The sequence below is a fragment of the Mytilus galloprovincialis genome, chromosome 10 (genome assembly GCF_965363235.1).
Source record: "Mytilus galloprovincialis chromosome 10, xbMytGall1.hap1.1, whole genome shotgun sequence".
In the NCBI taxonomy this organism is placed as follows: domain Eukaryota; kingdom Metazoa; phylum Mollusca; class Bivalvia; order Mytilida; family Mytilidae; genus Mytilus; species Mytilus galloprovincialis.
This window is the reverse complement of record NC_134847.1, coordinates 84,575,156-84,594,286: the sequence shown is the minus strand read 5'-3', so window position 1 is coordinate 84,594,286 and position 19,131 is coordinate 84,575,156. Positions and strand designations below refer to the sequence as shown.

At 31.8% G+C, this 19,131-nt stretch overlaps 1 protein-coding gene across 1 annotated transcript; it reads right to left on the bottom strand.

Moving 5' to 3' along the window:
• Window positions 1–3,415: 3,415 nt before the first annotated feature.
• On the bottom strand, window positions 3,416–19,112 carry LOC143048651 (uncharacterized). The gene is made up of 5 exons (XM_076222439.1): window positions 17,561–19,112; window positions 7,278–8,115; window positions 5,724–5,879; window positions 4,611–4,736; window positions 3,416–3,600 (listed from the first exon to the last, which is right to left on the bottom strand). Exons 2-5 carry the CDS (start codon window positions 8,110–8,112, stop codon window positions 3,521–3,523), a joined length of 1,197 nt encoding a protein of 398 aa, XP_076078554.1. The 5' UTR covers window positions 8,113–8,115; window positions 17,561–19,112; the 3' UTR covers window positions 3,416–3,520.
• Window positions 19,113–19,131: the final 19 nt, after the last annotated feature.

Below are 19,131 nucleotides of genomic sequence, written 5' to 3'. Positions count from 1 at the left end.
CCCATACTGACTTGACAGTGTTTTATTTTTACATTTGTCAATACCTAAATATAATCTTCCGACATATGTCAATAACTAAGAGATATCGACTATTTATGTGCACCTGTTAGGAAAAGGACTATCATAAATTCATTTATATGTTATAGCTTAACTACTTTTATTAAGCTACATTTCGTTACTTTTTTACATTTCTAACCAAAGAGGGGCGAATGATACCAGAGGGACAGTCAAATTCATAGATCAAAAATACACTGACAACACCAACAATTATAACATTGAGAATAGAAATCGGGGATGTGTCAAAGAGACAACAACCCGACCATAGAATAGACAACAGCAGAAGATCACCAATAGGTCTTCAATGCAGCGAGAAGTTCCTGCAAGCGGAGGCGTCCTTCAGCTGGCCCCTCAACAAAAATTTACTAATTCAGTGATAATGGACGTCAAACTAAACTCCAAATTATACACAAGAAAATGAATTTTGGGGTTTAGTATCATACCATCATAACATACATGAGAAGAACATAACATATGTCTGGTTTTTTTTTTCGAACATTATGTTTCAATATGACGGAGTTTTATGCGACTGTCATACATGTGTGTGGTTTAGAATGATATCAAACCAGGTTAAATCCACCATTTTCTACAATAGGAAATACCTATACTAAGTCAAGAATATGACAGTTGTTTCCCATTCATTAATATATGTAATTTTGTTTTTGATATTGCCATTTGATATGAACGTTTTGATTTGGATTTTCCTTGGAGTTTTATTTTTAGTAGAATATAAATATTTTAATGTATTTCAGCATTTATTAGACCAACAAGTCACTACTGATAGGATTATCTTTACACATATGTTCCCTTCTTTAGCTTTATTTTGTATACGTTTGATATAACTACGGTTTGATTTCATATTCAATCTTGATTTTTAGGTTATTGTTACTTATTACTTATGTTTTAGAATTTGAATTAGTTTTTTTGTTCAACTACTTTTACATGGTAACGATAACTTTGGTATATCATTTATTGTACTGAAAGTGTTGACAACCATAGCTAATTCAATGAAAATTTACAAATTATATAAATGTTGGATCGGTTTTTAAGAATTATTCTTTATGATTTCATACCCGTGTGTAAATTGATTTTGATATTAGTTTACGAATTTTGAACCGCTGTTTTTTTATTTCTGAATTCGAAACAATTATCAATTATGAATGTGGATGTAACAAATTATACGATTGCGCCAAATAAAAGAAAAAAAGGACTTCCTTTCTGATTTATCCGTGGAATGTACATTCAATGACCTTGTTTGTTTTTTATTAAATAAAGCTATATACTGTATCATTCTGCACCTTTAAATTTTGATATCATTTGAGTGTCAAACTATATATAACATTTTTCTAATTCTTCGTCAATTTATCCCTATCTGCACCCTAAAAAAATTAATATCATATAGGAACATATCTTTTTGCCTACTGGGTCGATGCCACTGCTGGTGGACGTTTCGTCCCCGAGGGTATCACCAGCCCTGTAGTCAGCACTTCGGTGTTGACATGAATATCAATTATATGGTCATTTTTATAAATTTCCTGTCCAAGGAATAGATTACCTTAGCCGTATTTGGCACTTTTGGGAATTGTGGGTACTCAATGCTTTTCAACTTTGTGCTTGTTTGGCTTTATAACTATTTTGATTTGAGCGTCACTGATGAGTCTTGTGTAGACGAAACGCGCGTCTGGTGTATTAAATTATGATCCTGGTACCTTTGATAACTATTTACACCACTGGGTCGATGCCACTGCTGGTGGACGTTTCATCCCGGAGGATTTCACCAGCAAAGTAGTCAGCACTTCGGTGTTGACATGAATATCAATAATATGGTCATTTTTATAAGTTTCCTGTTTACTAAACTTTGAATTTTACAAAAAAATTAGGATTTTATTATCCCAGGAAGATTACCTGAGCCGTATTTGGCACAACTTTTTGGAATTTTAGGTCCTAAATGCTCTTTAACTTTGTACTTGTTTGGCTTCATAACTATTTTGATCTGAGCGTCACTGATGAGTCTTATGTAGACGAAACGCGCGTCTGGCGTATTAAATAATAATCCTGGTACCTGCAGATCACTCGAAAAGAAGATAAAATTTGCTTGCTTATTATTTGAAAATCATTAGAAAAACAGATTTCAACACGAAATATCGAATAATTTGATATTTATCCACTCCCGATAGTTTAATTGTAAATATTCAAAACGCTCGGCAAGGCTCGGGTTAAAAATTTGAAAAGTTAACTGTCTCGAGAGGATAACTATCGTATTACACTTGATTAGTGGTAGAATCTATATAATGGTATAATTCTTAACATGCTTAAGATGTTGTGTATTCCACTCAAGTTAATAACCTTACGTGATTCTGTTCAGGCAACAATTATTTACCGATGGTAAAATCTCTTAAACCGATCAAAAACAAATCAAGATAACAAACATACACTAAGGGTAAAGAACGAAACAGTACGCGTCAACATGGTTAGAATCTCTAGCAAAGGAACATCAGGAATACCGATGTGCAATAAAAACAAACGCCAGTAAACATATACACAAAAGTTTGAAAACAAGTGTTATATTCCTGACAGTAGTAGTCAGCCCTTCGTCTTTTATATGAATATCAATTATATTGTCAAGTTTGTTTTTGAAATTTATTGTTTGCAAAAGTATGAATTGTTCGAAATAAAGGATTTCTTTTTATGTTAGGCATAGATTACATTAGCCGTATTTCGCATTTAGAATTGAGGTCCTCAATACTTTTCAAATTTATACTTGTTAGGCTTTCTTATTATTTTGATCAGAGCGTCAATGATTAGTATTATGCAGACGAAACTCACGTCTGGCGTATCAAATTATAATCTCCCGCTTTATGACAATGTTAAAAATATTGCCTTAACGCTATGTGACAGAAATACAGAGAAAAACACGCAAGAATATTCATAACAGAGAAAAGCACAAACAAATAATATAATAGTCGACAAAACATGCAAACTGCAGGACAACAACGAAAATATTCCATAAAGGACAAACACCACAGGATATAAAAAAAAAACAGTTACACGCTTACCTAACTAACATGCAATCTCGAACATTTCACTTTTATTTTACAATATTCGTCTCAACAATGTTCATGACAATGATGGTATGGAAAGGAAATTTTATAATTATTTGGACTACAAACGATCAGACATAACCGATTATCCAACCGAAATCATAACAAAAACATCAAAAATAAATCTATGAATGTTGGATGCATAAAAGCATCAAATAGGGCAAAAAGCGACAAAACAAACAGAGGATCATAACTACCATCTCAAACTTTGAGATAACCTCCGGAAGGGTAAGCATATCATTTCCCAAATACTAAAGTATGACTTTTGTTAAGTATTTTATTCAAAGTGTTTGTCGATGTTCATAACATGTACTAATAGTGAAATATAACATTTTCAATCCTTGCATATAAATATATTATAATTATGTTGTTTCGTCACCAGTTTCACTGTTTTGTACAACGATAATATATCTAAGCTCCTCTAACGTTGGGTTATCATGACCTACAGATTAAAAAAGAAATTAATATCAATATTTTTGTAATTACAAAAAGGGAATGTGCTGTCACCCCACGTTTTTATTGTGCTATTTTGTGCTTTCCGTCACAACATGTCTAGGAGGTTCTGCATTTTTGCCTGTATGTGGCATGAGTATTTTTTCAATCATAGGTTGCAAATATACACCTAAATTTGATTTCTATAATACACAAAGAAGCTTTGAATATGTGCTGGATTTTCTCGCTGCGTTAAAGACGCATTGGTGGCTTTCATGTGTTATCTGGTATCTGCTCTTTGGTCGGATTGTTGTCACTTTTGACATATTCCCCATTCCAATTCGCAATGTTATAAAAGCAATTAAAAAGTTAAAGAGTTGATATCAAGCTCATACAAATCAATGGAAGGGTTTTTGTTATCTCTATCTTGTTGAGTGGAGCCTGGTATTTTTTGTTTTTTTTTCAGTGAATACTACTTACTCAATTAAAGATTCAGTGGTCGATCTTTCTTTTTCTTAATATGTCTTGTAAACAGCCTTAAGTGGATGGTATTGTTTGTCTTTGACTTGGCGGCCCATATTTTCATGAAACCTGTCGCGGCCTCCATGTACATGGTAAGTCACTTACATTTTTGTTATTTTTACGATTAGTATGATGCACCATTGTATTAAAATGGGAAAGTAAACTTGCGTTGTTGAACCTTACAGGTTATTAATGCAAAAAATAAAGTTTTTGAAATTCAGTCAAAACAAATTATTCAAAATAAAGCACCATGTTAAGATAATATAATGCTCTGCTTCTCGTCTTCAAAACCTGCACTTAATGTGAAACATAGGTCACAGGTAAGACCTGCAGATTGCTACACGATTAGTTATAACAGATTATTAGTCGTTTATAGGTTTTGAATATCTTTAAACCAATTTTAAAAGAAGTTACAAACGTCTTTATAAGAATTTGACGTTCCGTTTTGTGGTGTTCAAAACGTATACATACTATTACTTATGATAGTATATCATATACCTCTATTCTGGTAAAACCTATCTAAAGCTCTTTCGATTTGATGTCTATTGAATCCACTGTCAAGAAGTTCAGAAGCTACTGCTGGGAAATCATTACGTTGTTCATTTATAGCTGTGTTAGTGCCGACTTATGGAAAAAAACAAATGCATAAGTACCAAAATTTTATGTTTGTTTCCCTTAGACCAATATCAATTGTATAATTGCTACGAAATGTAAAAACATAAAGTTTCAGAAATATAGTAAACAACAGAAAGATAAATTACTGCTTATTCTGTTCTTCTTCTATAAAATTGAGAATGGAAATTGGGAATGTGTCAAAAAGACAACAACCCGACAATAGAACAGACAACAGCAGACGGTCACTTATAGGTCTTCAATGCAGCGAGAAATTCCCGTACCCGGAGGCGTCATTCAGCTGGCCACTTAATAAATATATATACTAGCTCAGTGATAATGGACGTCATACTAAACTCCAAATTGTACTAAAAAACCGAAATTAAAAATAATACAAGACTAAAAAAGGCCAGAGGCCCCTTACTTGGGACAGGCGCAAAAATACGGCGGGGTTAAACTTGTTTGTGAATACTACTTACTCAATTAAAGATTCAGTGGTCGATCTGTCTTTTTCTTGGTATATCTTGCAAACAGCCTTAAGCGGATGGTATTGTTTGTCTTTGCCTTGGCGGCCCATATTTTCATGAAACCTGTCGCGGCCTCCATGTACATGGTAAGTCACTTACATACTTGTGTTTTTCACGATTAGCATGATGCACCATTGTATTAAAATGGGAAAGTAAACTTGCGTTGTTGAACCTTACGGTTTATGTTTATTGATTAGAAAAATAAAAGTTTTTTAAATTCAGTCAAAACAAATTATTCAAATTAAAGCACCATGTTAAGATATTATAATGCTCTGCTTCTCGTCTTCAAAACCTGCACTTATTGTGAAGCATAGGTCACAGGTAAGTACTGCAGATTGCTACATGATTAGTTATAACAGATTATTAGTCGTTTATAGGTTTTGAATATCTTTAAACCAATTTTAAAAGAAGTTACAAACGTCTTTATAAGAATTTGACGTTCCGTTTTGTTGTGTTCAAAACGTATACATACTATTACTTATGATAGTATATACTATATCTCTATTCTGGTAAAACCTGTCTAAAGCTCTATCGATTTGATGTCTATTGAAACCACTGTCAAGAAGTTCAGAAGCTACTGCTGGGAAATCATTACGTTGTTCATTTATAGCTGTGTTAGTTCCGACTTCTGGAAAAAAAAACATATTAATAAGTACCAAAATTTTATAGTTGTTTCCCTTAGACCAATATCAATTGTATAATTGCTACGAAATGCAAAAACATAAAGTTTCAGAAATATAGTAAGTTAAATAACTGCTTATTCTGTTCTTCTTCTATAAAATTGAGAATGGGAACGGGGAATATGTCAAAGAGACAACAACTCGATAATAGAACAGACAATAGCAGAAGGTCACTAACAGGTCTTCAACATGTTCAATGCAGCGAGAAATTCCCTTACCCGGAGGCGTCCTTCAGCTGGCCCCTTAATAAATATATATACCAGGTCAGTGATAATGGACGTCATACGTAACTCCAAATTGTACCAAAAATTAAAAATAATACAAGACTAACAAAGGCCAGAGGCCCCTTACTTGGGACAGGCGAAAAAATGCGGCGGGGTTAAACTTGTTTATGAGATCTCAACCCTCCCCCTATACCTCTAGCCAATGTAGAAAAGTATAAGCATACCAATACGCATATTAAAATTCAGTTCAAGAGAAGTCTGAGTCTGGTGTCAGAAGATGTAACCAAAGAAAATAAAAAAAACTGACAGTAATACATAAATAACAACTAGCAGCTAACTGACATGCCAGCTCCGGACTTCAATTAAACTGATTGAAAGATCATGTCTTCATCATATGATGCAGCTGTGAACAAAAGGACATAGTCTTAAAATTATTATAGTGATGCACATCATTTAACAACATTAGTTATGTCTCATTATATAAATAACACATAGCTGAGAAGATGATATGGCAGATGAACACTCTGAAAAAAAGTTATCAAAGGTTTCAGGCTTATAAAGCAATACGCAAGACACGCTTTACATATAAGTCGTGCAAATACAGCTAAGTAATATATGCCTGGAATAAATCCTTAGTATTTCGAAATCATCATACTCATAACCGCGGTAGAGCCAAGGTTGTTAATGTGTTTTCGAGTGGTAATAATCTGTTCTATCTTCCTCTCAGCTTTGTGTTATATAATTGTTATACTGAATGTCCTATCATTATAGTCATTTAAACTAAAATCAAAAGTATGAATCTATGAATTCGTTTCCAAAACAACGTTTAAATTGTACAAAAAAAAAAAAAAGTGAAGAAGTATTTTTTTACAGTGAAAATCAGTGTAAAAACGCAAAATCTAGTGTTATCTTTAGAAGTAAATACAATGCATTGTCTTTTAAATCAGCGATATTTGAGTGGTCTGCATGAGAGGATGACATCCAAAATAATTTTCTGCTGTTGAGCTATAGGATAGAGTAAATTGTCTCCCTCGTTTGAAACCAAACAAAAATCTGGCATTGTAACGTAAGGTTTAATAAAAATACAAATGTCAAGTAACAAACGATGCATTATCTACTTACGGCTGATGTTAACGTCTGGTTTTGCTTCATGTGGTGGTATCTTTTGTTGGTTTGATGATTGTGCTTTACAGTCTAAAGTATCGATATTGTTATTTGTACTTCGATTTGAATGTTTCCGCCGCGAAAAATCCAAAACATGAAATTGTTCTCGGGATGACTTGTTATTTTTACTAACTTCATTTTTTCCTACACGCACATTACGACTATTTGTTGTATGCTTTGACTTGGCCTCTTCCGAGGTAGATTGTTGTTCTGGCATTAAAAGATGATTATGGACCTCCCTTTGTTCAAGATTTCCGTGAACGGATCTATCAAAAGAAGTATTACCCGCGTGAATGTCAATAATATTATCTCGATTTTGTCTTCCATTATTTGTCAAGTCATTGTTGCTTGACTGATAATCCAAGACGGAAACTTCTGTCATAAGATGAGAGCTGCGTAGCATTATATGTGCATGTGAAGTATTCAATGACAGTTGATGTTCTGCAGATATAGAAGATATAGCTGTGTTTGTTGTGACACTTAGACTGACGTTTACATTTCCACTGTTATTTTCACAAATACTGTCCCCAGGATGAATAGTACTAGTGTGATATAGATTTAGCACGCTATTTGGATGTGATATTATTGCGTTCAGGATTGATAGAGATGTTCCATCTTGTCTTTGATTAAGGACAACGGAATGGCTAATTGGAACAGCATATACAGTTATTACTTGATTAAAATTGAAGTGATAGAAATTTGGTAAATACAAATGCCTAATTTGGATCCTGATTTGCAATTCATAGCCTTCACTGTCATAAAAATAATCTGATTTCTTCCATTTCAATTGCATTATCTAAAACAACAAAAAACACAAAATTATTATAAAAGTTATGATTGTTGAAAAAACATTTTTTTCTTTGATTAATTCAAAACAGTTTATGTTTCGGAAGTGCGCTGCATCCAAATAAACACTGGACCTGTTTAACAGATATCATCATAACTCTAAATAAACTCTAGTTTGGGATTCATAAAACAGAACAGATTTTAGAATTACACTGTCAAAATGTTAATAAAAATATCACATGCGAATAACAAGCTACAAATATGGGAAAAAAACAATGGTTCCTAGCTTCGATAGACGCTCTATGACTTCGAATCTGGTAATTGAGTCTGGAATCATGTAATCGAATTTTACAGTAGATGATGTTTTTAAGTTTTGAACATCTCATTCTGTAGACGAATGCTCAAATTAAACATGATGTAGATTATGTCCTTGAACGATATTTACGTTTGACGAAAATCATCGACAAATGCAAGGAATTGAATACTATGAAAAACATTGAGATGTTTGTTAATAAGAAAATCATATTTCCAAAATTATATTTGTTATCATTCCAGCCCTCTTTAGAGAAGCTTGGATATATTGAGACAATCTACCTGCTATGTGTTTCAATTAAGAAAGATCGATTGATTTATTAACTAAAGCAATATAAACATACACACTGATAAAAAAGTAAAATCACCAAAAAATACTGAACTCAGAGGAAAATCCAATCGAAAAGTCCATAATCACATGGCAAAATCAAAGGACAAAACACATCAAAGACGAATGGACAAGAACTGTCATATTCCTGACTTGGCACAGGCATTTTCAAATGTAGAAAATGGTGGATTAAACCTGGTTTTATAGCGCTAACCCTCTGACTTTGATGAAAGTCTAATCAAATTCTGTTATTTTTTATTATGCAGATATTGACTGTCTTAAACCCTGATAAACGGACACACAACGACAAACACCAAATAAAAAAAATAAGCATCCGTTGGTCAATTGTTGTTTTTGTGGACATCATTAATATCAGCCAACAACCTTATCGAACAAGAACCGATACATAAACCAAAACTGAAACCAAAGATTCTCATCTGTACATGTTAGTCTGAATTCAATCAATCTATTTATTTATATTTGAAAATTTGAAAAAAGAACACTTTATCTATATAACTCATTTGACGAACTAAAAGTTATAAAATCATAAGTGATATTGTATCGTCTGTACAACAACGTGCAGTACTGTATAATCGACTAAAATTTCTTCATAATTGATGTCCAGTATACCTCAATTTATACAGACTTTATTAATTGTATATTACTGAATGAGTGTACTCAGTACAGGTTGAAATAATAATCGTCATTGTTGAAATAGATTCATGTGAATCGTATATCATTCTATATATAATTGGTGTGGATTAAGACAAATACAAATGAATATAGTGGTTGAGTTCACTACAATTAATTATCGTTACTAATTTCTCATCAACCTTTAAATTTATTTATTGACCATCCTTCGTTTCGGTATCGGTATCGGTCTTGGTTTTGGTTTCGGTTTATAATGAAAACTTCCATAATAAATGTACGTTGACTACGTACCTTTTCAATACATGTAAGTAACAAAGTTAAATGTTATTTTTAGTACGGTGACCGAGTAAGGAAAAATCGCTTATTTAAAGAGTTTAATTGTCATTCGGACTACACGGTTATAAATCACAGTATTGGTGGTTCAAATGTTGAACTTAAAATTTTGATTGGTCGTCAAAAAATCGTAGGGTGCAATTTCTGTAAAATGGACTTTGAAGTACTTTAGTTAACTTGAAAAAAAAGACCAGTAAACGTTTTAAGATCTACTTTATAAAAGAACATCCGTGATATAATTTCTGTTTTTATATACATTGTTGTTACAACTTATTTTAACGATTTCAAATGAAATTTAGCAAAATTATTCCGCAATAAAGAGTTTTTGTAAAAGTTAAACACTACGAATACTTTAATTGCTCTTAATAATCTACGTTTCGATTCAATTTCATCATTTGTTTTTACTCAAAATGTAAAATAATCAACATTTATATGATATTTCATACCTTTATTATATATAATAGTCTTTTATTCGTAAGCAAAATTATCAAATTCATTTATCTCAGAAACATTATTGCAGCAATTCAAGCCATAAACAAGTCCTTACGCTCATATGACAGAGCTAGTCTAGGCTCATATACAGCCTCTTATAGATACATATAAGCAATGGAAATGTGCTGTTTCACTAACATTCAAATACTGAGGTATGTTCCTTAAAGCAGTAAAAAATTTGCTGTCAAATGTTCAAGTAGAACGAGAGGGTAATTGGTCACTTCTTTGACATCGTCATCGCAAAAGTTACCTCATTTTTTTAAACCAACCGTAACAATTACTGAAGATGGATGCCAGTTTATATATTCGATATGCTACAACTTTCTAAGAATATTCAATGACCTTTTATAGATGGCGTATTTGCAATTAGACACACTCCTGGACATTTAAACGGTATATGGACCGATATGGCAACACAAAAGACCGTTATACTCGATATGCTACAACTTTCTGAGATCACATTAGCAGTGTAAAGTGTGGTCGAATATTTTAACCCATCCACCAACTATGTGCCTGTCTTTCCCCAATAATTTGTAAACTTTTGGCTGCTGTACATGCACTTACCGGATGCAAAACATCTTCGTCTCTGTTTGGAGTAGGTAAACAAACTGTGTACAAGACTTTGAAGGACACGCACGACTGTTTCAGTGGTTTACAGATCTTTGGTAATATTGACAAAGATGAAGCCCTTGCTTTGGCATGAAAGTTAATTTTAAAGCTTTATGATCAGAAAATTCTCTTGAAATCATATCATTATGAAATTTATACAATGCGCGTCAAGCTTGTCACCGTAAGTCACGACTCACCTAAACGCACGAGTGACGTTCACTAAAACCGAAGTTTTGACGGAAATGCATCGAACTCGAAAGTTGTCTATTCTTTTATGTGGAACTCTTTGATTGAATTTTGAAATTGTAACTGTTTTCGAGGTATTGAGTGTTTTTTTTTAATGAATTACATGAATGAGCTTTTGAAAAATATGCTTTCATGATAGTAGGCTTGAGGTAAAAATAATATTTATCATTTATTGCTGTTGAATGTCAACCGGCATGGTAACTACTGTAACCTTTTTGAAAAATGTCTCCTTTAACCTAAATTGTTGTATATATCTTCAAATTTTGAAAATATGGAAGAAAAAAATAAAAACAGAATTTGATCTTTGACCTTATATTATGCACAACTGTTACCACATTTCTTTTTTCGACATCGATATTTCAAAAGTACTCATTTTGTTCGAATCCAATGATATATAATATAGCAATATAGTATGTTTGACGATTAAATCTAAAAATATTGTCCTGGTCATCGTACTATTTGACATACTTGCGTAAATATCTTTAAATGACGAAACACTGTGTACAGTACTTTAAGTAATTAATAAATAATTAATACGTGTACTATTTCTTATAACGTTTGTTATGTTTGAAATGTCTTTGGTGAAAAAAATGCCAGAAAAGACAATGTTTCTGAACATAATTTGGACCCCCCGAATTGTAAATTGAAAAATGAAGATTAATTTTGCAATTGACATGAACTCATTTTTTGCTTGTTTTTTTCTAACATGACTCTTGTCGTTATCCATAAACCCGTTATAGATGGAAAGAAAGTAAAGACATAGGATAATATATAAAATTCTATCAAAATAGAATATTGCAATTGTGTGTTCAATGCGTAACATATTTTAAAAAATAATACTAACATTATCAAGCCAGGCATACTATTTCACTCAAATCACCCCAAAGATAAAAATGTACTTACATTATATGTTTACACTTACTAAAATTAATATCAAATCCTTATGTTACTAAATTTAATACATTATCTTTCCTTAGTGACGTACTGCATGACACAAAATGATTGAAATGACAAAATAATTGTATACATACACTGTCATTGTTGAAAATGTTTAGTTTCCGGGTCGATTTATGTGACGAAAATAATTCTACAACCGTATTTACGGTGAGTAGTATCTGTATGAAAAAATGTTATTGTACGTAGATTTGTCTAGACAATGACTGGTCAATTCAAATTTGTGACCTATATATTATGTTTCACTGGAAAACGCGTATAACATATACTCAAGTATATTTCGGTATATCAACATAAAATAAAAATATGTTGTATGATGAGTCATTATTTCAGCGTTATACTATCCTTACGTATGTTGTTTAGATGAAATAAGAATTTATCGTAATCTTACTGGTCCACCATTTGTAATATAATATGACGATATTGTCTGAACAAGTAATCATGCACAGGCACGAAATAAAACCAAGGAGAAAGTTAGATATTTAAGCTATAGACAAATGCAATCCCTACGAAACACAGTGATACATGTGTCTCTATTAACTTATTATTAATAAGGACAAAAAATAACAGAAAAATACGAAACAAGCCAATGCTTAATATGTAGGTTCCAGATTATTTTCGAATTTTCGATATAAGCAGTTATCTTTTTTTTTGCAAATACCTAAGTGAAAAACAAGAAGGATAAACTCTTTATTGTACTTGGATTTCTTAATCTTTGATAATCTTAAAAAAACAAACGAGAAGAAAACGTGATTTCCTATAATTTTTTAACACCCGCCTACCTGTTTCCGCTATCCAGTTATCTGTTGAATCTTATGAAAGCCACTTAAAAATCTATTATCTTATTGGCATGACATCATCATCTCAATATGTGAATTGGATAATGGACTGGTGAAAAATATAATTTGAATTTAAGCTCGATTACAAAAGAATGAAATGCATATTACATATGTTTAATGTTCAGGAACATGCAAATAATGTTGTAATTCTCGCCCCAAGTATGTTGTGTTCAGAACTCTGATAAAATAAATATTTACTGTTTTGTTTAACAGGAGAGTGTTAACTAGAATTAAAACTTATCCGTCATTTTCTGTGAAACAGATATTTCATAAGGTCAACCAAATCGTAAGGACGTTCGTAAAGTTTCAATAAGAATGATTTCACTGACATCGTTTGAGTTTCTGGATTTTATAGCCTCATTGTGAGCAATAGGGGAATGAGAGGAAATGCCTGCTTTGAAATATTATACCAACTAGGAGATGTATACTTCCTATGCAGGCGATTCTGAAACATTGTGTTTGTTTTTTCTACATTGGCTAGAGGTTTAGGTGAAGGTGAGATCTAAAAACAAATATGGTACACCCCGCCGCATTTTTGCGCCTGTTCCAAGTCAGGAGCCTCTGGCCTTTATTGGCTTGTATTATTTAGGTTTCGTGTGTATAATTCGGAGTTTAGTATGAAGTTAATTATCACTGACCTAGTAACATATTTATTAAGGGGCTTCTTCGGGTGCGGGAGTTTCTCGCGGCATTGACCAACCATTGTTGGACTTCGGCTGTTGTCTGCTCTATTTTCGGGGTGTTGTCTCTTTGACACCTTCCCCATTTCCATTCTCAATTTTATCATCAGCTGAAATCATCGCTAATATCGCATAGTGTTGTTATCAACCAACCTCATTGTTAATTTCTAGATATAAATGAAATGAATTAACGTATGTATTGATGTAGGAGTACAAGTAGTTACTAAAAGCTATTGGAACTATAAATCATGTTTCCCCGACAGAACCCAACACTTGATTTAACATCAATCGATGATAGTCCGTCGGAAGGTGACGATAAATTGCTGATCCGTGTTAAGAGAGAGCCATATCTCTTGCACGTTAAAGACACCCTTGTAAGTTTCGAAAAAGAGCAGGCTAATGCCGCAACAATGCAGCACTCGCATCAGAAAAGTGTAAAGGGATAAATATCAGTTTCAAAACTTGTTTCCCAATCCACTATAAATAAATATGTTTAAACTAACATCAATACAAATTCGTCCATCTTACGTATTTTCATGCATATGGTAGAAAGTAAGATAGGTAAACATTGTTGTCTGAAATATTTTCCTTTCAATTCAAAATTGAAAATAATTCCTTAACGAAAGTTGTTCATTACTGTTCATTACTTTCTTAAAGAAAAATGATAAAACAAATACCAAACTCAAAACGACAAGTTCCTAATCAAATGGAAAAATCACTAGCTCAAACCCATAAAACATTTTGTCATATTCCTGACGTATAAGATTCCTTGGAAATTTTTATGTACAAAGTAACAAAAACAACGAACACCGAGGAAAAATCAAAACTAAACGTCCCTACACAAATGGAAAAATAAAAAGCTCAAACACATCAAACGAATGGATAACAACTGTCATATTCCTGACTTGTTACGGGCATTTGCTACGTAGAAAATGGTAAATATAACCTTGTTAAATAGCTAGCTAAACCTCTCACCTATAAAACAGTCATATAAAATTCCATTAAATTGACAACTATGTGTGAACAAAAAAAAACATAATTGGTAAAATGTCAAAAATAGGGGTATAGCAGTCAACATTTTGTTATAATCTTAATGTCATATGCAACTTCGAGTAAAAATATGATGCATATGTTTTTTATGACTAAATGGCTAGTTTTATTATAAAATTTATGTACATATACTTTTTCTCAAGAAAATTCTATAATTTGTACAAATTTAGAAGAAATGTACTTTTTTAATTGCTTGCTTTCAGTAAACAATTCGAAGATATGTTTTCCGTATGCAGTCAACTCAGCGTGACCTTTTTCGAAAGAGAAAAAAAAAAACAGTGATCGCTTTACCTTGGATCTGTCATTGAAATAAACTTATATCTTAATGTACATGTTATACACGTTCTCAATATCCATGCGTCTTTGTTGATTGGTTATTATAAAGGTGACAATCGGTAAAATACGGCCTCAAAACAAGACAATTAAATAGCTGCCATATTTTCACACCATAGCAAACCGAGAAATTTTTTTATGATTATACTATATGGATGCGTAAAAAAATGATAAAATCGTGCACAGAATACTGAATAAAGGTTTATGATATATATATACATGCATGCATTGGTTTAAAAATAAGGTACACATTCTTTTTCACCAGTCACTCGTTTCCTATGACTTTAATGACTATTAAAACAAACATTACAATATGTAAAAATAACGGAACACAAAAAAGGCATATAAACAAGCGCATTAGTAAATAATGAAAGACCAGAATACAACAATTTTACCACAGCGCAATAACACTGACGGGATGAATCAATACATCGCAACAGATATTACTAAAGAAAAGGAGTATTCACAAAGTCAAATAAAATAATAATAGATAACACGCTATTTAGATGATTCACAACGTCAGTTCATAAGATATTGAATTACACTTGGTGTTTATACTAAATGATCGTTTAAAGTCGGGTGTGTCTAGTACTTAATAAGATGAGTTAGGCTTGAAATGTTGTCGGTAATTTGTTATTTAAAATATCGGAATGTTAGATTTGTGCTGATATTCGTATTTCAAAAAGTAGGTTTATTTATACAAACAGCTGATCAGTATTGACATGATTCACACAGAAGTCGGTGAACTGATTTAAAAATGTAGTCACGTGATACGGAAGAATTTAAAGGTGACCTTTACAACGTAAATATTTGATAAATCATCATATTAAAGACAAAATTTTTAGAACACAAAATCGAACTTATTATGTGTTCCATTTTTACAAAGTTTGGACGCGATATACTTATTTGTAGAAACGAACCATATATTCTTACGATACCGATACAACAATTTACATTTATAATTTCCATTGTTGTTTATCTTGACAATTGATTACATAAAATCGAAAAACATCAATGTTTAAGTGCAAACGCCCACACATATCTATAATCCCCATATCTACAAAGTTTGTTAGATGTTAATTTTTGTATTATCATGTTTTTAGAGCCAAAATTCTGACCCTATTCACAATAATTTACACACATAAATTCGCATGGCTACAATCTGTTGATGTACTTGTATCATTGAAACCTTTAATTTGTCATAATTAACAATTTAAGATATCTTATGACGCAAATTTCGTATTTTATAGACAAATTTAACAACCTTAGCTGAATTGTGGCTCTTCCTTTTATGTACCTTTTAGTCAGATATCTTACCAAGTAATTGAGTATTTTTATACATGGTTGTTGGCTATGTATTTTCCCGAAGTACAAGAATTAAATAACAAAAAATGTCGAACTTCAAGTGAAATTTAAAACGAATGTTTTGTTTAAATTGTCGAACTCAAAAACACGGATCCTTCTTACGAATTGTAAAAACTGTCATATTGCTGACTTAGTACAAGCATTTTCTTAAGGTTGATAAAATCTGTAGCTAGTAAATCTCCCACTTGTATGAGAGTCCATATCATAGAGTTTCATTTTATTGATAACAATTTGTGCGCAAAAATAAATAGGAATTAAAAGTAAAAAAGTAAAAAATGAAGTACAGAAATCAATAATGTAATATAATCGTAATTAATAAAACAACTAAAGAACTGTATTATAAAAGAAATGTAAAAATGGCATATAGAGAAAGTAAATTAGCAAAATTGAAGGACGAGACTTCAAAACTGACCATAGTACAACAAGACAATAGGCGGGATGTATAAGAAAAAGTAAAATAACAAAAATACTGATCTCCGCGAAAAATTTAAAACGAAAAGTCCCTAATCAAATGACAATGTCAAAAGCGCAAACAAAAGACTAAACAGTAAAGGATAAAATTGACAATGACAAACAAAGGGAACATTAACACGTAATTAAGATGATAAACAAAGTCAGTACCTATAATCTATATTTCAAGACCATTATGTATACGTAGTCACGTGATACGGAATATTTTTCGAAAAGGTCTTAATATCATCACGTTACTGTTTTTTAAATAGAACGAGACGATCTTTTTCATTAACTTGGCTCATCAACTTTCTGCTATACACATATACTCGTGCAGTCAATTGATAATAGCCTTAAATTTATTTTGACCTCTAGTATTTTATAACATCATCTCTTGTTTTGTGGGAATCAACAGTCACGCGATTAATCACATCCAGTTGTGAATCTCATTAGGATAAGCATGCAGAAATCATTGTAGAAAAGTCTGATCAACATCAATAGACACGTTAAACCATGATACAGTTAAGTGACTACATTTTTACTAATGAGAATATAACAAAACAAGAATATTAATAATATATATTTATATAAAAAAATACAAAGCGTCTGACAATCTACCCAGGAATGAAGGTCAACTGACTTACTTATAGTTCAAATATGCTTCTAAACAGAAAATTGCCCAGCCTACCTTTTTCAACATACTCTATTATAAATATATTTTAAATGAGTGCTTGTTTCAACAAAGTGGCATACATATTAGTTTTAAAGCTGGATGGTACATGGTTCTTTCGAAATAAATAATTGTATACTTACAATGCATCTAATACCATACTACACTTACAGCAACTGCATAACTTTCCAGGATTAACGAAAAATTTAATCCGTTAACGTTATTATACAACTTTTAAAATTTGAAAGTTGTTTTAGCATGATGGATAATTATCTGAAACATCCATTAATGGATAAAACTGTATATCATAGACCGAATATACACACCTACGTATACAATACCATTGATAAATAAAAATAATTCTGGTTTCGAGTAGAAGAACGCTGTAATCTTTATTAATAATATGAAAGATTAAATATCCCCAATAGTTGATATGCAATTTTATATAGATGTCTAGACACTGTCTGATAATTATGAATATTACGGTCAGTATGTGACATCTTTAAAAGAAAAAAAGAAAAAATACTGTATTGTTCTGTATTATTCTTAATAAACGGACGCACACGTTAGACAAATACCTATTAAACAAGTACGTATCTAACTCTCTAGACATTAGTTTTCCCAATCGTATGATCTAAAACATGGTTAGGTTTAGAGTAAGCCAAATCTAATTTTTGTAAATTGCGAGCCTTCAATACATACCTTCTACTAACGATCTGGATAGTAATTTTTTCTAGTTTAAATGAATATGTATCGGTTTCAAAACCATCATGTAATAAAATAATGTTACAATTTTAGCACTTCATATATATATACAGAAGTAGAAGTTGTATTTCCATTTAGTGGGCTTACAGGTAGCAAAATACAATTTAAGAGATTACAATATGAAAAAAGAAATAATACTATTCTAGTATACATATAAAGATCATAAAAAAGCAGTTTCAATTGAATATAATGAACTACACACTATAATGTACATTCAAAAGTAATTCCCTCCTTCCCAGGTACACCTCAATATGAAAAAGTTCCTAACATAATTTTGCAATGTATATATTGGATGTTTAATTTGTCTGTAAAAACAACCAAGGGACGGTATTGCATGGGAAGGTGAGAGATACACGCACATAGTACATATGGATGTAAAAAGCTAGTTTTATAATTATATTATAAGCAAATGCACAAACCTGGCATGTAATTCTTGTACCTATTCAAGTCAGGCACCAAAGAGCGGTGTTAAATGACAAGCCAAAGTTTCCTTGGTATGAAATAGAAAAATACTTAAATATAATTTATACGACGGGTGCAACATGTGGAGCAGGATCTGCTTAACCTGCCGGAGTACTTGATGCACCCCTAGTTTTAGGTGGGGTTCGTGTTGATTATTCTTTAGTTTTCTATTTTGTGTTTTGTGTACTATTGTTTGTCTGTTTGTCTTTTTTCGTTTTTAGCCATGGCGTTGTCAGTTTATTTCTGATCTATGAGTTTGACTGTCCCTCTGAACCTTTCGCTCCTCTTTTTTAAGGCAATAATTCTGATTAGCAATGATCAAATTAATAATGAAGGTATGTTATATTTCATGCAATTAAATTAGTTTGTTGTTGGCAATAACTCAGTCATAGTTTTGAATAAATATTTTCCTGCAAGCGTGTCAAGATGTTTAAAAGAAAGAGAGATATAATCAAAATGAGTAGAACATTCAAATATGACAGTTAAA

Coding starts and splice junctions, on each gene's coding strand:
- LOC143048651 (XM_076222439.1), bottom strand. CDS start 8,112: ATGCAATTGAAATGGAAGAAATCAGATTATTTTTATGACAGTGAAGGC. Junction 4,737..5,723: donor ATATACTATCATAAGTAATA/GTATGTATACGT, acceptor TTTTTCCATAAG/TCGGCACTAACACAGCTATA. Junction 3,601..4,610: donor TAGGTTTTACCAGAATAGAG/GTATATGATATA, acceptor TTTAATCTGTAG/GTCATGATAACCCAACGTTA.